The following is a 25,762-nucleotide window of genomic DNA, read 5'->3' on the forward strand; positions in this document are numbered from 1 at the left end:
TTCAGGCTATTTCCTCGATAATGTCCATTATAGTTGATAAGGAGGCTGAACAGGAGATAAGGTAATTTCAAAAGCAGAGAAATAAAGAAACGAATGCAAGCTGTTGAAACTTATTGCACAAAAGTTAATGCTTTCTCGCTCCATATTTTTTCAATCTACACAATTCATCCATACATCCCAATCAGGAAATAAGAGGGAGATGATGCGCTAACACTGAAAGTTCTATGGAGCAGCCAAACTGCCAGTCAGACTCTCATTGTCCCTAATTCAGGAAAGCACTTAAGTGCATGTTTAAGTTCTACTGAAGTCAATTACATTTAAGCACATGCTTAAAGTTAAACACACACTTAAGTGCATTCCTGACTAGGAGCCATTGTGTTTATTGCACTTGGTTCAATTAACTCATGAGATTTTGGTTTCTGAATTTTTCTAAGCACAGGCATAGGAAATGTGTGTGTGTATTAAGACATCTGTGGTCAATTTTGTCTAGAGTATGACGATGTTTGGAGATTGCTATGGAACAATGCATTCTGGAGAGACATAGCTGCATATTATCCATACACACATATATGTCTACACTCTGAAAAATGTTGTTCAACATTGAAGAAATATTCACCTTTGTTTGGATGCTATGGTTGATTATTTCTGTAGCACAGTGTCCAGAATAACTGAATTGTCCATGGGAGATTATGCAGTTCATTTGAATGGCACACAGTCTTTTGCGTGAGCACTACTCCGTACCCAGTGAAGTCCTTGTTGAGTGTACTGAACTAAATGCTCCATACTGCTGTGTAGGGTGACAGGTCCCATCAATGCATCCAACTCATTAAAAAACTCTATGGAAAAAATATTAAGCATTAGAATAATGAAAGTGACATTTGCTATTTATCACCATGTGTCATAAAGGGAAGGGTAACCACCTTTCTGTATACAGTACTATAAAATCCCTCCTGGCCAGAGGCACAAAATCCTTTTACCTGTAAAGGGTTAAGAAGCTCAGGTAACATAGCTGGCACCTGACCAAAAGGACCAATAAGGGGACAAGATACTTTCAAATCTGGGGAGGGGGAAAAGGCTTTGTTTTGTCTGTTCTTTGTCTGTCTGTTCTGTGTGCTTGCTGGAGACAGATCAAGAAGGCAAGCAATCCAACTCAATTAGAATTAGTAAGTAATAATAAAGGAATGCGTTAGCTTACTTTTATTTTGGCTTGTGATTTTTCCTTGTCTAGAGGGAGGTTTTGCCTAGAGGGGAGATCCTCTATGTTCTTAAATCTTTTGTTATTCTGTAAAGTACTTACCATCCCGATTTTACAGAGGTAATTCTTTTACCTTTTCTTTAATTAAAATTCTCCTTTTAAGAACCTGATTGATTTTTCATCGTTTTAAGATCCAAGGGTTTGGGTATGTGTTTGCCTGTATCAATCTGTGAGGATATTATTCTCAAGCCTCCCCAGGAAAGGGGGTGTAGGGGCTTGGGGGGATATTTGGGGAAGGTAGGGCTCCAAGTGGCCCTCCCTAAATGTTTGTTTAAATTACTTGGTGGTGGCAGCGTTACTTAATCCAAGGAATAGGGGAGTTTTTAACCTAAGCTGGTAGAAATAAGCTTAGGGGGTCTTCATGCGGGTCCCCATGTCTGTACCCTAAAGTTCAGAGTGGGGAGGGAACCCTGACACCATGTAATAGCTATTTTCTATTACTAACTAAATCACACTGAACATTTTATTAAAATGGAAGTTTTGGGCAAATTAGTGTCCTTAAGGCCCCTATGGTCCATGATCTGAGTGTTCCCAACAATTTCATTTTAAAAATTAAACAGCTAATTTCTTGGTTCTTTCTTTCATTGACTCCCATTGATCTTGTGTATAAAAGGATTACTTGCCAATGGTGTCCTTATAAAGATAAAGAGACATCATTTGTAGTTCAAATGCACAAATTATCCTGACTGAAACACTTTTCAAAATGAGTGAGGCCAGCCAAATCTTGAGGTTTTTACTCAGGCAACTCCTACTTAAACCATGCGGGAACTTTGCCTGAAGGGGGACTAAGTAAAAACTGAGGACCCCTTGATCCTCTCTAACTCTGTATGTGGAGGAAAGTCTGCACTTGCAGGCAAAGGGAGGGGTTCTTCTCCTCTGCTATGGTCCAACCTTCATGTCACGCAGGCCCCTTTGAACCTCCATCCCATGAAGCTACATGAAATTGGAGGAGGTGAGCAAGAGAAGCTGCCTTGTCTCTTCCAGATTCTCTCCCTAAAACTCATGGGGGACATAAGTGGAATGAATTCAGCCTGTAGCTATATCATTATCTCATGCTATTGCCCATGCTCCACTGACAGTGGATTCTGGAGGAACTGATAGTTGGGGAGGTCCCTAGAGGCACTGCCAACTGGAGTTGGTAGGGCCAGATGTCATAGCATAGGCAAGGAGCATCCATGCTGCTTAGCTAAGTCAGAGATAGGAGGTGAAGCTGTGCTACTCCCCCACCGACTTTAAACCCTGATTATACCCGTGTAAAGCTGATGTACTCAGAGTAGAACTTGGCCTTGTATGTTTGTCCTGGTGCCATGTAAATACACCAATGATCTAATTGTCCATGTCAGAGCTAAAGTAGAGTAGTGGGACTTAAACCTCAGATATTTACACAGGGTCCGAATACTCAGAGGGGAGGTGTCCTATGTGCCCACAGACACGTAAATCCTACAATGAGTCCTATAGCTGTACGTTAATGTCTTAGTCAATACATGCAAAAATATGAGGTCATGTAAGAGTCATCACCAAAAGGGAATGTCATCAGTGCACTTGATTAGTTTTCTCTTGTAAAACAAGAACAAAAGACCAAAGAGATCCATTTCTGTAGCTCTGCCACAAGATTGTGCAATACCGCCCAGGAGAAGGAGAATTAAATGAACTCAAAAGATCAATTTAATTCCTGTTTGACTGCCAGATGTCTGTGAATCTGTTCCTGGAAAACGGTGAGGGTTGGACCGTCAAATAAAGGAGAAATTAGTGATATTTTCCCTCTTCTGAGTGGGAATGCTGACAAAACTGTTTTTGTTACCTTTTGGGACAGCCCATGAAAAGGCTAAAAGAATACACCTCTGTAATCCAGAAGGTAAGATCTTCCAGTAGGACCACTGTCAAAGTAGGTCAATATACTGTCTTATTGGCATGTTTTTAAAGGACGTGTTAGATTACGCACCTCTATTTTCCTTGGCTAGATTGTCAGCCATCTCCCAGTAGTCATAGCTGTGCAGGATGCTGTTGGTAATACTGACGTGATTGGCTGCCATCTGATGAATACGCTGTGGAATGCTGATAGTGGAAGAGGGGGAAGGGGCACCGGTGCTCCCCTGGGATCCTACTGAGCTGACAGGAGAAGGGCTAGGAGACATGGGGGATGGAGTTCCTGTGCTCCTGAAACAGAATTTTAACATATATATATATATATATATAAGGGTGACATGAACAAACATGAAAATAGCAGAACATAGCAAATGCCATTTCTCACTGCAGTTCAGACATAGTTTCTGTGTGATGAGTGAACTTACTTTCCACTGGCACCCCATGGAGATGGAGCCTGGGCAGCTTTCGATGAATTCTGTAGAACGAACAAAAAAACCCATTTACAAACCTATAATTTAAACAGGACTGTGAAATGAATGTCAACAAAGAGAATGTAAAGATGGGGTGCAAAAAGTAGAGCTGATACATATGAAAAGTGTATTCAAGTCTCATGATGCCATAAATCAACTGGGCCAAATTTAGAGATGGTACATACAGTGATGTCAGGGAGACTCCCTTACATTCAGTGTGAGGTGATAAGTCTTCCCTGAACTAGAGCCTGATTAAACCATATGCGGGGATGAGTCATTCCTGTGTTAGGCTCCAGCCAACCCACAAACCAGGAGCTGGTCTTGTGACTCTCAGAGTGGGTATATAAGCCTCACAGGAGAAACAATAGCTCAGTCTGCTCAGTGTTGCTTCATGGCTTGGAACTCTCGTTTGCCTGATAGTGGTGACAGACTTCACAGGCCTCAGCCTGCTCCAGTCCTAGTTAAATCCCAGTCTTGTACCTAGTCCTGCTCCCGCCCTCCTTTTACCTTGTTCCAACACTGCTCTTGACTCCTGATTCTGGCTCTGACTCTTGGCTCCAACCCCTAGACCTGACTGTCCTTGCCTTGGTTTCAGACATTCATTTAGACTCAGCTAGACTCTTTCGAAGCTACTTATATCCATCCTGCTGATGTGTAAGGGAGTCTAAGAGCAGGTAATTTACACATGGAGGAGCTGGAAGAAGGTGGGAGACACTTACAATGTAAGTTAAAATAGCCTCTGCCCTACTTAGTTTAGACTCTGTTAGACACCAGTATGATGAGGGAAGTAGCTCTCAGAAAGTGTAATTGAGTCTAACTTACAGCATCTTCTTCATCGCCACTGATTCTCCTGTGGGCTTTGTTCTGCTTTCATGACCCGAACTGAATCTCTTATTTTCTCAAAAATCTTTAACTCCCAAATGTCTGTGACTTCTTAAAATTCTCTGCTTTATTAATTTTTTGAAAATGGAAATAAAATGTTTAAAAGAAGATTTAAATAATTTTTCTTTTCTAAAAGAAAAAGATATCAAATTTACGCTGAAAATGTGTGTGACAAATGCTGATCTATTTTCTTATTTGACAATATATCTGAGAGTTTTTTAATCCAGTCAGCATGTCATGTTAGATGATTTTGAAAGCTTTTAGGTACAAATATATGAAACAAGTCTAAAATTGGCTTGTTTTCCACCCAAAAGACGACGAATGAGCAATTTTTCATTTTTTACTTTACTTTCTAATGAGAATCTACAGAATTATTATATCAGCAGAAGCCCTGGAAAAAACCCCCAAGCTTGTCTTGTATGATGCTTATGTTACTATAATAAAGAATAAATATCACCTTTGTTTTCTGTAGAAAGGTTTCTTTCTTTTGTTAAGAGACATTTCACATGGCTGTGAGACTGAATTTCCAATTTTTACTACAAGTGTTATTTGAATTGGTAGGAGAAGTACAGTGTTACAATATTTATAGATTTCTTACCAATAAACTAAAGATGCTTATTAGACAAACATACATTTAATTAAATTTTACTCATTTACACATTTAAATCCAGGTTTGGTGACATCTATTTCAATTTCATAGTAAAAGATTTGTCACCTTTCCTGCCTATTTATGAGTTTATAATTTGGTCATGAAAATTTGTGCCTCTACTTAAAGTTCATCATTAACAAAATATTTGTGCTGGGGATTTTTTTCTATTTTATGTATAGGATGGGACAACCCCTGCTCCCTCCTCCCCAAAGAAAAAAACATACTAAAATACCCCAAACCAAATGACTACTTAGGGTACCCAAAGAGAATCAGGACTGCAGAGCATTTGTACCCTCACTGCTCTCTGATTTTATATCTCAGGATATAAAAACAAATTGAAGGGTAGACACAGCCGCCAATTTTTGTGTGTTTTTTTTCAGATAGGAATACAAAGATTATGTTTGTAGGCCAAATATTTGACCTACTCTGTTATAGATCCATCTGGAATGTTTTGATTTCCAGATGTTTTCCAATCAAATATTGCCACTTTAGGGAACATTTTAAAAATCTAATGACTTCCTGTCATACTAAAAATAAAGTAGTGCACTGCATTATGAGAGAGCGGAGAATTGAAGGGACTATCTGGGGAAAACAAGATAGGAAGTGGAGGCAAGCCCAGGTGTGCCAAGTTGGTGGCAGGTATATATTCTGACCACAGATATACTTGCATGCAACTCCCACTGAAGCCAATGTGGACTCCAGCCCAATACCTTAGGGAAGAATTTATCCCTTTGCCTTTTCTTACACGCTGAAGTCCATAAATAGGAACCCTACAAGTTATTCCAAATATGGAGCTAGCTCAAAGTCCCCAACCCATACGAAATTTACCGTGAGGTGCATCCTGAAGTGGATTCTGATTGTGAATACTGTAAAACGTATTAATTGCAGAGCACCATGAATCACACTGACAATCAAGAAAAAAGGAGAATGGGCAGGATGTGTCAGTTTCATGGCATGGTAAGTTGCTCTTCTTTCAGGAAGTTGTAAGTTTTGTATACTGAATACATGTGCTTTTGTGAATACAGAACGATAGACTGGAAATTAACGGCTTCCACTGAAGCCTATGACAAAACTCCAGTGGGAGTAGGACTGGGTACAACAGGGCTACTCTTTTTAAAAAGATGCAGAATTCCATATCATTATTAGCAATTTGAAAATGTAATATAGTATGAAAGTACCTTGAAATAATCAATAAGTGCTTTTGAATACTTTACAGCATGGTCTCTTTTGAGTCGGAACATTCTCCAGTATAGAAGTGCCAAACAGCGATAACTAGAACAAACAGAAAGAAGACAAAATGTAAAATGTGTTACAGCACCTTTAAAGCATAAAGGTGCCCTTTGTGGCCCCTAATCTTGGGGACATATGACCCAGGAATAGACTAGTCAATGGAGTAAATAAGAGCTGTCTCAGGCCTATTCATGTTAGATGATTATGACCCCAGTGGACTCTTCAAGCAGCTGGAAACTGCCAGGGAACAAGGATGCCCCTAACATGACTACATTTCCCTAGTCACATGCCTTTCCTGGGGACCAGAAGGGAGGTAATGTAGAAGCTGCTAAGAAGACTCTATTCTGCCTGAGGATTCCTTTACAAAGAGCATGCTAAGCAGCGATAACTAGAACAAAAGGGAAGCACAGGGGAGGATCTGGCCCATTGTCTCCACGGTTTCTGTAGAGCACCATGCACCTTTATAATACCGTATAAACAAATACGCAATAATAGTAATTAACAATAATTATACAGTCATAGAAATGTAGGGATGGAAGGCACCTTAAGAGGTCCTCTAGTCCAGCCCCCTGCAAGGAAGCAGGACTGAGTGTACCTAGACCATCCCTGTCAGGTGTTTGTCTAACCCAGTCTTAAAAACCTCCAATAACAGGAATTCCACAATCCTCCATTTGCAGGGATTCCACATAACACACATAACGACAATAACTGATAAATAAATAATACATACAAAATGCTTGATCTTCTCCATCAGGTTTTTGTGTATTCACAAGATGGGGGATTGCTCAACAGTATGTAACACAAAAATCAGTAACACTTGTTTTCATTTGGTAACAGAGGCCAAGATTTTCAAAGGTTATTGGTGTTTTGGATGTCCATTTTGAGATACCTTAGAGCATCCTGAATTTCGAAAGCGCTGTCGTCTCACCCTCTGATAATCTCACCCAATTAAGGTGCGTTGGGCAGCCAAAAATCAAATCAAAGCACTCAAAATCACTAGCCACTGTTGCAAATCTCAGCCAGGGTTGTTATAATTCACTTTCATAGGGTTTTCCTTTTTTAGATCGGCAACCTTGAAAGTTTGAAATTTCCTCTTTTACCACTAGAGGACAGTCTCTTCTTAGGAGATCAGTATCAGATAAACTAGTTGTGTGGCAGTATGCCCAGTGTGCATTGTACAGAGCCAAAGGATACAATGGACTTACAGTCCTCATAATTCTCACTCTGTCACCTTCATAGGTTACAGTACATATGCAAATGATGTCAACTCATCTGCTATGTGGCAGACAATGAGTTAGGGTTGCTATGCAGTGCTGAAGGAGTGCTCTGCCTACTTTCCCTTGCTGTGACCTTTCTGCTTAAACAGATGCAGTGGCTTTATGAATTTGAATTAAATTCCACACACTAAAATGCTATGTCGGTTCTGGGAAACACTTTACAAAACCCAGAAATAGACATGGTCAGCTATTTTTAAAAACTATTTTTAGTCGTCTTCCCATTTAAGCATTTTAAAAACAATTACTGTTAATCTTATTTGTGCACCCAATTGTGCATTAAAGCAGTGACAAAGGACATATATTTAATTAAAAATAGATCACTAAATAGTCTTTCTTTTTTATATAAAATGATAAATTAAGATTGTTTAATTTATAGATTCTAAATACACATTTAATTTGGATTTTTACAGGTGTTAAGAATAGATAAACTGTTGTAAAACCCATTTACTAAGAATCCATAACCATGTAATAGATATTGTACGTGTTAACTATATAGTTGTTAAAATTTAAATTTAATTTTAATAACATTATTATTAGTGTTCAGCAAATTTTTACAGAATCTAAATTAAATGCATATATCTGGGAATATTCATTCAAAGAGTTAATCCAGGTTGTTTAATTATCAACATACTAACCCTTCATACAATATGAGTATAATTTATGATGATTGAACCTAAAATGTTATACACAGAAGAAATTACTGAGACGCTGTTACAAGGAAAGTACATCAGTCATAAAAACACAGACCATCAGGCACTTAAAAATTAATTACGCTGACGTGCCATAGCTGACCTGTCACAGCCAATAAATATGAATTGCTTATTTACAGAAACAGAACACAGACCAGGCACAGTAGTACAAGGAAAAAGAGATGACACTGGTCTGGATCTTCTTGGATCAGGAAGTATTCTCTCTATGTCAACAGACAACACAAAACCAAGCCTCTGTCTGACTGCACTAAGCATTTGATTTTCAAGGACTGACTCACTGCATCAAAGAAGGCTTTGAGTAAATATTGATCTACTAACCATAATGCTGCTAGCTGTTTGTCCTCTGGAGTGGCATTAGGGCCTGCGTGGGTTTTTAGTCTCACAGCATACCTTAAAAAAGGGGGGAAAGCCAGCATTAAGGCCAGTGTGTGTTAACCGGAGACCACCTGACTGTTGGTCACATCCTCATTGAGCTATACTGATTTACACCAGTTGAGGACCTGCCCCATTACGTTTATTCTTCCAGTTATCACAGATACATTTTGTGCTCTTCAGTTCATGCTTTTGAGCCATTCTGCCATTAGCTCTCTCCCTCCGTGCCTAATTAACTCTCTTCAACCAGCAATAACTCCCTTGGAAATCCATACAATATTAAGGGGACCCGGCTTTGGAGAGTTATTGCTCCTTGGTTTGCCTTGTGTAGTCCTCCCAAAATATTCTCCAGCCCTGTGGAACCCCAACTCTGCAGAGTTTATGCAAAAAGGCTCCCATAGAATTTGAGGGCAGAAGAGAACGTATCATGGAGCCAGTGTGCTCTCCTCACACTGCAAATTTGGAGCTTGTCTCTCCAGTTTTGCTCCTCCAAGCACTGTGCAGCAGAGGGCAGCATGTGGCTCACAGCTATTTTGGTCCTATGACATTCAGTTCAAATTCTTCAAAGATCTACAGTAGTAGCATTGCTATTTCAAGAATGTATGTGCTATCCAGCCAAATCAATTCCTGGAAGTGTCAACTTCCGGTTTAGCACCTGAGCAATGGACAAGATTAGTGCAACATACAATACCTCGGGGCTTGCTTCCAGAAGAATACATGTTCCCTGTAATTAGCTGATTTTATTTCATCTTTGTTATCGAACTCTAATTCTGACATCAGTGCAAATGCATTGTGTGCATGATAATCCACACCTTATTTCAACAAACACTTGTCCTGATAAACCAGTTCCTTTTTGGAACTATATCTAGCAGGCAGCTCATAAACAATTTACTTTATAACTACGAAATCCTAGTTACATGCATAGATGGAGCTCTAAGCAAAATTCAGGGCCAGAGTCAGGACCGTAAATATACTGTAATTAGAGAAGAAAAAGCAGACAAAGAAGGGCAACTGTGCTGCTTGTGGTGGTGCAGGTGAGAGAGGGTGGGAATAAGTATAGAGAGTTTTATAGTGGTGAGCAAAAGGTATTTTATCTTATGTCATTCTTTCTTGTCAGAGTCAGCTGGCTGAGCTGGCTTTACTGCGACTAAAAAGCGTAAGCGAGCCCAAACTGGGACCACAATACAGCAGAATTGTTTACACAAATGAGAATATGGTCAGATCAGCAGAGAAATCTGGAAGAAAACACTTGTTTTAAAAGTTTTGCAGAACTATGATTTTAAAAATATTAAACTTTGAAAGTGAATTTAGTGCTGGTGAAAGCTGCTTGACTGACTGCCCTGGGGAATGAAATTCTCTATCTACAGAACAGGTATAACGTGGTCACTGGCAGTGCAAATTTTCTCTGCCAACATGCCTTAATTCTGTTCTGGATGGACCACTCTTTGGATGAGAGAATAGCTCAGACTCCGTGATGATGCAATCTTTGCCTTTCTTAGCTGAAACTGTTGATAAGGATGCCTGTTGATGTCAGCTATAATAGGAGAAGAGGGTTGTGATGTGCACACTTGTCCAGCAGGAACTGGATTGCGATTACCAACGTATTTCACATAGACCAAAAAAGTAGCAATGGGATTGTATTGATCTTCAGTCACTACCAATCTGGGTTGGATTAGAACTGATGGCCAAATGGTGGAAACTCCATAATCACATTATCAACCGCCTTAGGTACTGAGTTCCCCAAATGATGAATATTGACTGTTGAGGGGTTGTTTGTTTTTGTTTTTGTTAAATATTTCCATCTCTAATTTCTACCCATGTTTAAAGGCATTCAGGTATGTTCTCCTCATGATGGAAAATATATCCAAACAGTGCTGTTGTTCTCTACGAGCTTACCTGATAAGTTCAACTGTTTCTGAATACATTGTATAAGGGGATTTAGATTCCATGGGGCCTTGTTCCATAGCATTTCCACATTCAATAAACGATAATGCTGCTTCAGCGTAATTCAGTGCCTTTCCAAATTTCTCCACCTGGCAGATAAAATAAGGACACAGAGAAATACTGGAGTCACCAAACTATGGTTAAAAATTGTAGCAAAACAAGTTACACATAGGTAAGGTTGATGCAAGTTGACACAAAACATCCCTTCAAATTCTAAAAGACTTACAAATATGGCTGTGAGGAAGCAAACACTACAACAACGAAGAAAGCTAATGTCAAGGAAATTTATGACTGAGGTTGAGCAAACTGGTTTGGATAAAATAACAAAAGAAGCAGCAGGAGGAGAAAAAAAAACCCAAAGAAAAATATAACAACCCAATAGGCATATCACTTATCATGCTTGGATGTAAATACAATCTTTCAATGCTAAACAAAGAAAGGTAATGACTAGCCTGTAACTAAGAGAAATAAGTATCAGAGGGGTAGCCGTGTTAGTCTGAATCTGTAAAAAGCAACAGAGGGTCCTGTGGCACCTTTAAGACTAACAGAAGTATTGGGAGCATAAGCTTTCGTGGGTAAGAACCTCACTTCTTCAGATGCATCTGAAGAAGTGAGGTTCTTACCCACGAAAGCTTATGCTCCCAATACTTCTGTTAGTCTTAAAGGTGCCACAGGACCCTCTGTTGCTTTTTAAGAGAAATAAGGAGCATATGTTTGGAATTTTTTTTGAGTTCTTGCCAGAGAGCTAAAGGAAAATAATTAAGGAGGGTAAGATCTAGAAAATCATTATGAGGATGAACTTTTGCCCCAAATACAAACTAGACCCGGATCAAAGCGCTGAGGTTTTAACATGTGAAGTTATTCTTAGTTCCTTTTCTTGTCCAGATTTTGCATACATTTGCACTAGCTGGTTTCTGTCAAGATCCAGAAGGAGATATATCAAAAGATTGCAAGAAAGGCTGTCCTTCAGGTCCTTCCAACCCATTCAGCACAAGGAAACACCAGAGAGTTTACGAGATAGCCTGTTCTTGTAAGATTTCCTACCTAATTTCTAGACTAAAGGGTTTTAAATAAGTTTGCATAAGCTTTAGATGAGCAGGCTTTGGATTCAGGCTTATTCCAACTGCCTAACACTATGGCTACGTCTACACTATAAGCTAGGGATGTGATTCTCAGCTCGCATAGACTTACTCGTGCTAGCTCTCATCTGAGCTAGCATGCTAAAAATAGTAGTGTAGCTGTGGTAGTATGGGCAGCAGCAATGATGGCACCATGCTAACTGCCCTGAATACAAACCTGCCTGAACCTTGTGGGTATGTACTATGGGCTGCCAGTGTAACGCTGACCGACCCCGGTTGTCGGTGGGCAGGATCTAACCGGGGACCTCTGGAGCTTAGTGCATGAGCCTCTACTGCATGAGCTAAAAGCCAGCTGGCTTAGCTAAGGCTGTAGAGCAAACACATTAATCTCTCTCTAAGTGGTCTTGGTGCCACTAGATGGGACAGAGCACCACACCCAGGAGGTGTGCAGGTTACATACTTGCCCTAGCTGAGGAAAGCGCGCCCCGAGCTTCAGAGACTTCCCAGTTGAAATCCTGGACAAGCCCCCCCCCTTGTAACGCCGACAGACCGCGTTCGTTGGCAGGCGGGATTGAACCTGGGGCCTTTGAAGCTTAGTGCATGAGCCTCTACTGCATGAGCTAAAAGCCAACTGGCTTAGCTAAGGCTGTAGAGCAGACTCATTTTATCTCACTCTCTAAGGGTCTTGGTGCCACTAGATGGGACACAACATCACACCCAGAAGGTGTGGGGGTTACACTAGCACATGCCACTGCTACCACTCTCCATGCTACCGCCAAGCATACTACCCTACTGTTTGTAGTGTGCTAGCTCAGATGAGAGCTAGGAAAAGTATATCTTCATGATCTGGGAATCACCCCCCAGCTCACAATGTAGATGTAGCCTATTAGGTATTCTGGGGCCTTCATTATAGCTATTGTTTTTCTGTGGAAGTGATGGGTAGCAGTATAAAACCCTAAAAGAGAGAGACGGAAGTTGCCACAATTATATTTTTATTAATTTTAAATAAATGTTAAATATGGGATGAGAATACAAACAAGGCTCCTGGTGAAACATTAAATAACACTATCAAATAATAATCATTGAGGGGTTGCTCCATTGTAGGAGAAAGATGGACAGAATCAGAAAGGTCCAAAATAGAAGAAAGGAAAGGCATCCTCTACAGAGAATTCAGCACAGAAGCAGGAGGATTAGTGACAAAGAGAAAAAAAACCTGAGATATAACTATTAGAAAAGTATAATAACCCAGTCAGTAGCTCGCTTATCAGCCACACTGGCATTACGTCAAGAATAAAAATAAAGACCATGACCAAGAACCTAAATAAGGATTTAGGTATCTCCTGTAGGCACCCAGTTCTGAAAATCGTGGCCTGGGCATCCTGAACCTTTCTGAGTTCTTGCCAGAAAACAGAAAAAAAAAGACATTTCGGAAATCTCATAGAGTTGCTACGGCCCAGATTTTAAAAGGTACTTATGTGCTGTGGAGCTCAGCATTGCAATGCCCAACTGATTTAGGAGCCTACATCTCATTTACAAAAGGTATTTAGGTGCATTTTCAAAAGGTATTTAGGTGCTATTGATAGTCATTGGGTTTTAGGCTCCTAAGTGCCTAAATCCCTTTGAAGGTGACATTTAGGTTCCTAAATCAGTTAGGTGATGCAACACTGAGAGCCGCAACACCTAAATACCTTTCAAAATCTGGGTCTATTACTATAGCTACTCATTAAAGCAAAGGAATAAATGGAAATTTTCATTTATCCAAGAGTTGATCCCTGTAAATTGTTATTTGTTTAAGTCATAGTTTATTGGGCTATGAACACTTGATTGTATAAACACTTCTTAATTTAACAAGCCCAGCCATCCTGATAATAGATTTTATAATTACCTTAGCAGTGTTACACTGATGAAGAAGTTCCATTACAAAAATAATACGGAACAACATAACTGGAAAGAAAATGTTCTCACCATCGCGTCTGCTTTATGCTTCTTCCGTTTAGCTTCTTGCATAAAGTGATCTGCATTGCGTGGTCTACGAAGGCAGAATAAGAATATATTTTATTATTTTTGAAGTGCAAAACATTTTCAAGTTATTTTATCCCTTATTTCAAACCTGATTTGCAAACATTTTTGCAAAGAAAAATGGACTTAAAATGGAAACATGCATTTTGTATTTCCAGATTACTCCCTGTGGAGACAAGAGCATTTATGGCTGTTCTCATTCTTCAGAAGTTAATAATTCAAAGAAAAAAAGTTAATAAAATTTGTTTTTATGGCTGATATAAACTGCTTCCCAAATTAGTGCAGTTTTGATCTTCAGAACAGACACAGGTACTAAACAGAGCAAGCAAATACAAATAAATAAATAAGGAAGAAAGTAAAGAGGTCAGATGAAAACTTTCAGATCATATTTGGACACAAGCAAATTCTTTCTCAGTTTAGAATGAAAGATGTTTTATGAAATATCCATGCAGCAGTGCTGAAAATGTGATACATTTCCTTAATTTCTGCAACCATGTGATATAGAATATTCATTTTTAATATTTGACTGTCTCATTTGACCACTAATCTATACTTGCCAGGACTACTTCTAATGTTCCAAATCTCTAAGCAGCTGCAGACAGGTATCATTATATATATATATCACTCAAAAGTTAAGAAATGCCAGAATTAAGGTTGCCTGTGCAACCTTAGTTTAGCCCCCTTGGGCTTATGCACGATGTACATTTTTTTCATGATCACATACTATTTTTTCCACAGAATCCCAGCCTCATTTAGTGCATAGGTTGGACATGCTCTGGGTATGAATCAGGATTGTGTAGTAAAGGAGACTATTTGTATATGGACCCCTGCTTCATTATGTTGCAGAATCTGGAAGGTTGTCATGAATGAGGCAGGGGCTTGCAGGAAGGGAAAGGATGGTCTCGTGGGTAAGGTGACTGCAGCCTGGAGAACTGAATTCTATCCCTGCCTCTGCCACAGAATCCCTGTATAATGCTGGGCAAGTCACTTAAACCAAAATTTTCACAGATGATCACTAATGGTGTGGTCCTCATTTTCAGGATGCCTTACTTGAGACCCAGGGGTCTGACATTCAGAAGTGCTGAGCACTCACAGCTCCCGGTGAACTCAGTGAGAGCAGTGCTTTGAACATATAAAGTGCTACATAATACTACATGGTCTGAAAAATCATATCATAGGTATCTCAAATTGGGCATCCTAAATTAGTGGATACTTTAGATCTCTTTGTGCCTCAGTCTTCTATCTGTATAATGGGGATAATAATACCCTGTCATCTCACAGAGGTGATGTGAAAATAAATTAATGTTTGTGAAAGCCCGTGAGGAAATTAATAATTCAGTCTTCAAAACAGGGTTTGAATAATGTGCAGTAAATGAGGCATCAGTCCACACACTGAACGATAAGGATAAAACAAATATTGAAAAGCTGCTCCTTAAGTGAGCGCTGGCCATCCTGGCTACTGAATGACGCAGAGGTCGTGTGGAAAAAATAGTATGTGATCATGTCACTAAAGATTGTATCATAATGCAGACACACAAGTGGGATGAAGTAGGTTGCAAAAGCAACCTGAATTCTGGCATTTCCTAACTTTTGAGTGCTGGACTTGGCAACCTTAATAATGTTCTTTTAACATAGTTGTGGGCTGCTTAGAGCTGTCAAGCAAAAAGGGCACAGCAGCGGGTCCAGATGGTATTCCTGCAGAGATCTTCAAATGCGGGGCCAGAAGCTGCTCAGGAAGCCCACTGGCCTATACCTAAAGTTTTGGGAACAGGAGGCTGTGCCACAGGAATTTAAAGATGTATCATTCACCTATGCAAAAGGAAAGGCAATCAAGCCTCTTGCAATAACCATTGTGGCATCTTGCTCCTTGCCACTGCAGGAAAAGTACTCACCTGAGCCATGCTAAACCAGCTAATTGATCAATTTGCAGAGAAGATACTGAAAGCCAAGGGGGCCTCTGCCCTGGGCATGGTACTTCAGACAAGATCTTTGCACTCCGGAAAGTTCAGGAGAAATATTGTGAGCAGAATCAAGACCCATATGTAATTTTTGTTGATCTTACTAAGGCCTTTGACTCTGAATAGAGATGGCCTATGGACTAATTTGGTTGCCCTGATAGGTTCATTAACATTATTAAATGCAGGTTTTTGTCCTTGACCAAGGCTGCTTCTCAGCTCCTTTCATTATCACAAATGGAGCAAAAGAAGGCTGTTTTCTTGCTCTGACATTATTCAGCATCATGTTTGCAGCTGTTCTAATAGATGCATTCAGAGACATTGATTGTGGCATTTGTATGCAGTACCATATGGATGGAGGTGTCTTGAATTTGCATTGCCTGTGTATGAAGACAAAAGTTATGAAGACAATCATTTGTGAATGACTGTTCACTGATGACCATGCTATTGGCTCACAATTTCAGGGATATTCAGTTGCTTAGGGACTGCTTTGTATGTGCAGCAAAAGGTTTTGGCTTAACGACCAGCCTAAATGAAGACAGAAGCCATGGTCCAGCCTCGACTGCAAAGTACTGCCACTACTCCAGTTGCGTCCATTGATGATACACCACTCAAGGTAATTGACAAATTTTGCTACTCAGGCAGTGTTGTTTCACAAGACACAATAATTGTTGATGACATGATGAAACACATTGGTGCAGCCAGCAATGCCTTTGGAAAACTTCAACATCATCCCTGGAATGAACATGCTGTCAGATTGCAAACAAAAATATTATTGCACCATGGTCATCACCCCACTTCTTTATGGCTGCGATATATGGACTACGTATCACTGCCATATAAAACACTTGGACCTATTCCACCTATGATGTCTATGGCAGATAATGGGAACTGAATGGCAAGATATGGTTCCTAAGACAGAGGTCCTTGAGAGCTGCAACATCACAGGCATTGAAGTTTTTATAGGGAAAGCACAGATGAGATGGTGCAGTCATGTGGTCCGTATGTCTGAGAGTAGAATATCAAAGGCCATTTTCTATGGAGAACTGCAGACTGGAACTTGTTTGGGGGTCAGATAAAAAAATGCTACTAAGACACTCTTAAGGCCAACCTCCAATCTTGTGATATTTACCTTGGGACCTCTTAGAGCATGACAGCTCTGCCACATTGGACAGAAAGACTTTGATAGCTCGCAGATTGCTGCAATCAAGGAGAGACGTGCGAGGCATAAAGCTAAAAGCAGTGCACAATTCATCTGCAACTGTTTTCACCTGTGGCACCCATGGACAGAGCTGCAGGTCTGGAATTGGTCTTTGGTCTTATCTCAGGACCCACAATATGTGACTGTAGCTCATCTGTCGAACTGACAACAGAAGATTCCATCATCATCTTCACTATCAAGTGTGTAATATATATTCCAACCCTCAAAACCTTCCTTAAAAATAGTTTAAGATTGCTAAGTGATAACAAATATCACATCCTTTACATAACCCAAGCACTTTACAGCAAGGAAATGAACCGTTAAGACCATCCTAAATCTTACACTGCCCACACAGGCCCCGAGCCTACAAGCTAATTAAAGACTTAGTAACTAAGAAAAGAAATGAGAGTTATTTACCAGGTTAAACCAGGTAAACATACACACACAAATGAGTTACAGTCTTAGGTTCCAAAAGGTAATATAAGCTGCTGTAATGTGCAAGTTCTATAAATCCTCTAGGGTTAACCAGGGTAAAACCGCTGAGGATCTCTTGCTTATGTTTAAGAATCTTCACCCTTCAGAGTTCAAGCAACACAGTGACACAGTTCCTTCTTGTTGGGGATTTTTATTCCTTTCTCTCAGAGTTCAAGCTGATGGGATGAGTCCACCTGCACATCTCCACTTCATGGGCATTGTGGGGAGCAATCACCATCTTTATTCTTTGATGTTTCACAACGGCTCATTTGGTCTCAATGGGCCTTTGTGGTGGGCAGGACCTAACACCTTCTGTAGGAAGCCAGCATGTCTACATTAATTAATGCTCCTTTCTTGTTTGATGATTTACACAATTACAGAGGATTACAATGCAAACACTTAAAATAACCTTATGCCATGGGGTACAGATGTTATAAGCAAGATTAATACATGCAGCATCTTACAAGCATTTTATAAAGTCTAAACATTAAACACATTCCTATAAGCTATTTTAACACCACTAACAGACAGGTGAGCCAGGCTGGTTCCAGCTATGCATTTGTCAGCGTTCAGTGAGGCCCAAGGGCCTTGGCATGAGCTGGCATCTGGTCTGCCAGCGTCACAGGAATTTCCCAAGTTTAAATTTCCCCCCCTTTTTTCTCTTTGATGTAGCTCAGTGAAGATGTAGATTTAAAGTGTTTACGTCAGGCTAGGATGAGTCATAAAGCTGCCACTGACAATAACAGGAGTGGTACTGGATCCATAACTGCTATGGAAACCAACAGAAACAACACTGAGTCCTCTCCCCCAATTAATCACTGTGTTTAATACTTAATAATGAAATGTTGCAGTTTGGAAAGAAATTTGTTTCACCTGTTTCCTTGATATGCAGCTGGTTGCATACGTATTCCAGGAGATTTAATTATAGTTTGGAGGTATAATAACAAGATGGCTTTGAACTAATGGGAGACTAAGGGCCTGGCTACACTTGAGATGTAGAGTGCCAGGAGTTAAACCAGCCCTCGGAGACCGCAGCAGGGAAAGCGCTGCAGTGTGTTCACATTGTCGGCCGCAAGCGCAGTGGCGTGGCCACATTAGCAGCTCTTGCAATGCCACAGAGAGCAGTGCACTGTGGTAGCTATCCCAGTGTGCAAGTGGCTGCAGTGTGCTTTTCATATGGGGGGATGGAGTGTGACAGGGAGTGTGTTGTGTGTATGTGGGGGGATAGACAGTGTATTGTGGGGGGCAGAGAGTGTGACAGCAGCAGGGGGAAGGGGGAAACCCCGACATCAGCCCCCACCCCGCCTCTCTTTTTCACAAAAACACATAAAAACGCCTGCCTCTGCAGCGGCAGCATTCCACAGTAATGGTTTGCTTTGTCCCGGAGCAGATAAGCAGCCGGCTGTCAGAAATGGAGCTTTGAAAGGGGATATCCGCATGCCTGCAGCCGAGTTCAAAACAATGACCAGAGTGGCCAAATGACTTCAAGGGATTATGGGATGTTTCCAGAGGCCAATCACAGCACAGTAATGCAACATGTCGTCCACACTGACATCCCGGCGTTTCAGCCAGGGCGCAGGAAGCTCTATGCTTCTCGTGGAGGTAGATTACCAGGAGCGCTCCAGCTGCAGAGTCCAGGCGCTCTAAGTGCCTTGCCAGCGTGGACACCTCAGGAGTTAGGGCGCCCTGGGGCTGATTTAATGCGCTCTAACTTGCAAGTGTAGCCAAGGCCTAAGTAAGGTTAGACAGAAGTAAAATTTGACATGTGGGTAATTTTTAATTACCTCTGACAAAAAATATTTTACAAATTTTCTTCAAATTTAGCAGAGCCTTTGCTTTTTGAGTAAATCTAGCAGTTTTCAAAGATATAGGTAGGGAAAAATGCTCTATAATGGGAACTAGTTGCAATCTTAACTGTGCAGAGGAGAGTCTACTGCTTTTCCATAACAACAACAAAACGAAAAAGAAAAAAATAACATCTTAGTTCAAAATGTTTCTTTTTGTGCTCCTCAATGTGGAATTTCACCCCAGATTTGCGATGGTACCTTTTCCAAGATTGCAGGGCTGGACTAATGACAGTTTTAAGTTCCAATACCTCCCAATCCATCACAGCTAAAAATATCTCCTGTGCCCATTGAGACCCCCAGATTATCCTAGTATGTATGGAATCGTTGGAGATTTTAAAGAGCAGGTTAGACAGACACCAGACAGAACTGGTCTAGTTATACTGAATCCTGCCTCAGTGCAGGCAGATGGACTAGAAATCAGTGTGTCTCAACCTTTTTGGTACCAGGGACCTTCCTAAACTATATCAGGGTGATCTCAGGAACCAGCGCTGGTCCATGGACCGGTCGGTGAGAAACACTGGACTAGATGACCTCTTGAGCTCCCTTCCAGCCCTACATTTCTATGATTCTATGAAACAAAATATGGATAGCAAGTGTTGGCAGATGTTTGGATTTATCACCTTTGCCACTTGCAAGATCATCCCAAACTCATGTCATTAAAACTTTTCTCCCACCACCATGCATATATAAATTGCGTCTATAATTTGTTTGCTTGAAGTGTCCTGACAGCCTGCAAAAGCAAAGTAAGATAATGCAATGTAATTATACTCTACTTATATAGCAGTTAACTGTAAAACTTGTAAATTGCTCGCTAGCTTGGAACAGCATAGACACTGCTCCAGAGCCATGATTACCAAGTTATTCTGCAGTTATGATTAGCAATGAAAGTATTAACATGAGACATGCATTATTTAAGTAATAATCTCCACCTTTGCAGGTTCTGCCACGATGCACTGAGCCAAAGGGCTTGTCTACTTTGTGGGTAATACACATTACGGGGGTGCAATTTCTAAAGCACACTAACATGTTGCTAATTAATTAGTCTGTACAGACACTGCTGGTGTACACTAAAGGTACCCTAGTGTGCTCTAATATAGTACTCTTTCAAACAGTAATTGTAGGTTACTCCATGAATTGTAGGTTACTCCATGAATAACCCTTCTGAAGTCAATGGGACTATTTGTAGAGCATGGTGTTACCCCACACGAGTAAGGTTATCAGAATCTGGCACTATTTATAGAGATAGGCCCAACCTGTAAAATTTAGATTTGCATCTGGATCTGAACTTTCTTCAAGTTTAGAATATTGGGAATCAGTGTTTCAATTGAAGCAATGTTTAAAATAATTAAATATTAATTGTTATAGCTAGGTCTAATTCATACAGATTTCACCTATGTCGTTTAAAGTGACTTTGGAGGTAGACATAGGGGATTGCAAGACTGAATTAAAACATATTTTTCTAAGTTGTGATATTGTCCCCAATTCATTTAAATAGAAAAGTCCATATTCATAAATCCAGAAATACAGCCACATTTAGATTTCTTCAAGATATTAACAGTAAGAGAATCTTTAAGGAAATATGTATGTGTATGTCTACATTGTCAACACATGCACACCCTATGAAGAAGCACTCAACTCTCCATAGTGAAAAATGTGCCTGACTTTCTGTTATAACTCTAATTTTGAAATCCAATGCCACAAATCTGCAAACATTGTAATCAGCTTACAAATTTGTATGCTGTGAGAGAGTTTTCAAATGAAATTTCTTATTAGATTTTATGTAAATTTGCTGTTTTGTTTTTAAGATGCAGGCCAATAATATCGTGTTTTGGCTGGTTTAAAATTTTTCTAATGCTTTTTTATTATGGACTCTCTCCAAAACAAGGAAGGTTTGAAGTTTCCTGTTTAGTCTGGGTTTGCAATTTGTACACAAGTGCCCTTTGCCCCTTTAATTCCAGCATTACAGATCATTTAAAAATTATGTTCTGAAGTGAAATCTTCAGAATGTTCTGTAGGCTTCTTGCAGATACAGTATCTCAGGAGCACGATGGTCTATAATGATCTGAAGAACTTAGCAGCTGTGTCACATTCCCTGTGCACCTTACACATTGTCCACAATCCATGGACAACTTAATTATTCAGCATGGTTAGCTCAGATCCTGTGCACTTAATATATTATACATTTCTGAGATGATGCACATGATTACCTGTGAAATTCACAACAGAGTATGTTAAAAGTTTTCTAGTACTACAGACTATCGAGGTATAATGATTTTGAATCTGTATATCTTTTAAGATCTTTTCCATTTACCTAAACTTTCTCTGTGACTGGGCCTCCCGAGTGAGATTTGTGGGAATACCAGTATTTGTGGTAATTTCAGACTTTTTATTCCCATGGATTCTCTCATTGTCCTACATGGAATAAACTTCCTTTTATTGAAGCAATATGTGAGTTGTTGCTTGTTTGGATGTTGCTGGTGGGAGGCCTCCTGAGGTGAAGTAAGAAATCCTTTGATCGCTGAGGAGAAATAAAAGGGAAGTCTGAGCCTAAACCCACTTTGGATTCTTAGCCTAAAGTATCCGCCAGAAGGTGCTTGGAACTGAGCTCGCAATTCAGCCTGGGAAAAACTGGAAGACCAGGGAAAGGAAGGGAACTATTTAGGGCTAAAGGGGCAGCAGGTATTAGGCTGCTTATTAAATTGGGGTGGAGGGGTGAGTAACAGAAATGGCAGTTCTGTAAAGTTAATTCACGGTCTCCTGTTTTTCAGTGGGTTGGGCCTGATTATCTTCTTACTTACACTGGTATATCTCCATTGACTTCAATGGTATTACTCCAGATTTACACCAATGTAAGTAAGAACAAAATTGGCTCTTTGTTTTTTAGCAGAAGTGTGACTTCAGTTTGTGTGTACAATTAACTTTTTGACAATCTATTTACAACCTTACCTGTATATCAAACTTTTTTGTTTCCGAATATCTCAATATTGATATGGCTATAGACTTCTTCAGCAAAGCAGAGATGAGTTACAACACAGACTATTTCCCTCACATTGCTCTTTAAAAGGCAATAGAAAGACTGCCAAGCATCAGTGCCAACTCAGGAACCTGGGTGAATTCTCATTGGGATGAGCTGGAATAATGTGCCATTATATGAAACCAACTCCTCTTGATGAGAATTTACCCAACTATACTGACTGGGTAGCTCCATCAAATGCAGCTGGAACCAGTTCAACACATTCTCAGTCACATCTAGCTAGTCACCTAGGCAGTGCCATAGAATCTAGTCATTTACAAAATAAAAAACCTCACTGAGAGTTCTGATAGTACAACAAAGATAGGCTTCTTTTTCCACAGTGGTATGCAGATCATTCATGATTTTCAAGGGCAATCTCAGGACCATGTCTGTGGCTGACTCCTGGATTAAATTTATCAAACAATTCGCTACTGTCCACAAGTCCTTTCACTTGTATTACCACCACTTTCTTTAGGGACTTGTCAAAAACCAGCAGGATATACAGCATGTCCATTACTTGTTATGTTGCACATGATCACAGCATGAGGTAGCATGGCTTTAAGCATTATAATCACTCTCCTTCCAATAGCAGCTTTTTAGAGTTTCCAGACTGCTGACATCCTAAGAATGGTGTTACTACCCAGGTGAAATGCAGGTTTGTGTGTGTGTTTCTCTATGTACTGTATATATGTGCCAGATTACAGTGAGTCTGAGAACCTCCCTTTACCATCTCGGTCATCTGCCATCTTCCGTGAATTATATTTAGTCGAGCAGATAATTTAGCAAAAGAAATGTAAATTCATGCAGTCAGAAATTAATCATACAAAGCAAATCAATAAAAGCATTACTTCACAAAATAATCTAGCAGTATTTACAAAAACAATCTCTTTGGAAGTCAACATCATTGGATTTACCAGGTACTACATAGCTTAGATTCCAATACACAATTTTAATTATAACTGCATTCAAACACACATTTTTCATCTATTTTGATATATTATGTAGTTTTCAGTTTTATTTGCATAATTTACCATTTGTACATTATTTCTCGCTGTGTATGGTGCTTTATGAGGATACATTAAAAAAGGTAGTAAAAGTTCAATGAACCATCAAAACTGTAGCCAAGTGCATATTTTAATGTTCTTCAGAGATAGCATTACTGAAGTATTATAAAAACCACACTAGTGCTTCCATAATGTAAAACAATTGCATGTAATAAAAGCAACTTAAATCATAATTCTAAATGCAGGGCCAGATTCACCCGAGGATTGTGTACTTTGCAATCCAGGCACTCAAGGGTGGTTGTGCTGGAGGGGGCAAGGAGGGCATTTTAAAGATCTAATCAGGGCTAAATGGAATCCATCAGTAGAGGCTGGCCTAGTCCTACCTCTCCTAGCCCATCCCCAGCCATTTTTGAGGTGGCACCAGCAAAGCTCTGAGCCTTTTAGGTTGACTGCACCATTGCACTCCTACTCTGGAAAGACTTAAAAAAAATCAGGTAAGAGAAAGAAGATCACATAAAGACAAATGAAAAAATTCAACAGCTTAGTATAAATGTAAGGAGGGCTACTCTCTGTGAGCAGCTGGTAAGGGGCACCATATTTACAATCCTTTCAAATGACAGAGCTCATAGCCATTCAAGGGGAAATATGGCTGTTTCCAGAATGATAACAATGAGGAATCTTGTACTAGCATTCGATCTAGGCCAGGAACAGTGGAAGAAAACAGGTGCTCAGGCACTCAGGTATCACCATGATGGGCATGATATAAAAACCTAGCTAGATAGGCTAAGTAGACAGTTCAGAAGCCCATAGGAGAAGTTGCAAGGGGGGAGGGTCTCAGAGTCTGGGCTCCAGCCCTAGTCTGAATGTCTACACTGTAATTTTTAGCCCTACAGCTTGAGCCCCATGAGCCCAAGTTAGCTGAATGGGGCTCCGAGACTCAGGGCTGCGGGTTTTTTATCACAGTGTAGACATCCCCTTAGAAATATCTGACCACCAAACATCTCTGCCCCCTCTTCTGTGCTTCCCATTACACACAGAACAGCCTCTGACCTGATCCAGGAGGCCACTACCTTCTCCTCAAGGTATACCTTTGCAGAGAAACTTATCAGCCAATTAATGACGTGTGGGAGGAGGAGGAAGATGGGGATATTTGTCACTAACTTTACCTAAGTAAAATAATAATTTTTATAATTATGATTTGTAATATAGTAGCATTTGTGGGTCCCAGCTGAGACTGAGGTGCCATTGTGCTAGGCACTGTACAAATACACAGTAAGGTACAGTCCTTGCCCTGAAGAGCTTACATTCTAGATAGACAAGAAGGAAGGATGATTATTTTACAGATGGGGAAATGAGGCATAGACAGGTTAAGCAATTTGCCATCTATTAAATCTGTGAGAGGCAGGAATTGAATTCCCTTAGATTATAAGCAATTTGGAGCAGAGACTGTCCTTTCTAGTAGAGGTGTGTACCGTGCCTAGCACAATAAGGTCCTGAGCCTAGATCAGTGCCTGTGGGTGAAAAGGTCTGTGGACTAGAACCTGGGTCTGCCAAAAAGCTGGCCTGGCTGCTCTTTTCACAATGCCACTAGGAAGCCATGCAGAGCTATAGCCAGGGAGCACTGTGCAGAGTAGGTTCGGCAGGAAATACCATCCAAGAGGGACAGTACCCTGCAGCCCTCTGATTGACCAAGCACCCTATTTAACCCTAGGGGTTGGCCCAAGAAGTTGTCTGGGGAATCACACCGACTTTGACCTATTGTGACTCCAGACTTTGCCTCGTCTCTTGATCTCCAATCCCAGCCTGACTCTGACCCTGACTCTTGCCTCCTGACTCCGGCCTGATACTAGCTTTGATCTCCGGCCTCTGACTCCAGCCTGACTCTAGGTTGCCATCCCTCCAGGATTGTCCTCGAGTCTCCAGGAATTAAAGATTAATCTTTAATTGGAGAATTGGAGATGATACTAATTGTATGTGTGTAATTATATCTTGTAGAATGTTAGCCGCATAAACAGACAGTTCCTGTCTGTCACTATAGCTATTGATTCAGAGATCAAAAGGACATATTAACATTTAGATGAACTGTAAACATAGTAACATCACTGTATTCATCTCTCTTTGAAATGTATAGCAAATCATCTGTGAATGGTGGAAAAACAGGCAATTGCTTTATGTTAATCTGTGTAGATAATTACCTGCGATGCTTAGGAAGTAGATCTACTTTAAAAGTCCACATAATTGCCTATTGTTCACCGAAAGACTCCGAGCTGTCACAAGAAGGCCTGAAACTGTATAAAGATGCTTGGGTCCTGAGCCTTTTAATCTCAGATCTGCTTGATGCTTCATGCAGGGGAAGCTTAAGCCCAAGATTGAGATCTCCAGTCTTGACTGGATCTCCCTGAACATAAACATTGGACTATAACCTATGAACTAATTCTGAAAGAACTCTTTGCAACTATAAAGCTCACCATCTCTGCTATGAATCTGAATCTCAAGAACTGTACTCATGTCTGTA

General features: G+C 40.3%; 1 protein-coding gene across 1 annotated transcript in view; it reads right to left on the reverse strand.

Annotated features, from left to right (window-relative positions):
• Positions 1 to 696: 696 nt before the first annotated feature.
• The window catches only part of AFF3 (ALF transcription elongation factor 3), a 403,834-nt gene continuing 378,768 nt past the window's right edge, over positions 697 to 25,762 (reverse strand). Inside the window, exons 16-22 of the mRNA XM_065423495.1 lie at positions 13,700 to 13,763; positions 10,608 to 10,744; positions 8,658 to 8,729; positions 6,301 to 6,394; positions 3,547 to 3,596; positions 3,198 to 3,412; positions 697 to 836 (exon numbers count right to left, since the gene is read on the reverse strand). Of these exons, the coding sequence (XP_065279567.1) occupies positions 697 to 836; positions 3,198 to 3,412; positions 3,547 to 3,596; positions 6,301 to 6,394; positions 8,658 to 8,729; positions 10,608 to 10,744; positions 13,700 to 13,763 (772 nt within the window). The remainder of the gene's footprint in view (positions 837 to 3,197; positions 3,413 to 3,546; positions 3,597 to 6,300; positions 6,395 to 8,657; positions 8,730 to 10,607; positions 10,745 to 13,699; positions 13,764 to 25,762) is intronic.

The sequence above is a fragment of the Emys orbicularis genome, chromosome 1, assembly GCF_028017835.1.
Source record: "Emys orbicularis isolate rEmyOrb1 chromosome 1, rEmyOrb1.hap1, whole genome shotgun sequence".
Taxonomy (NCBI): Eukaryota; Metazoa; Chordata; order Testudines; family Emydidae; genus Emys; species Emys orbicularis.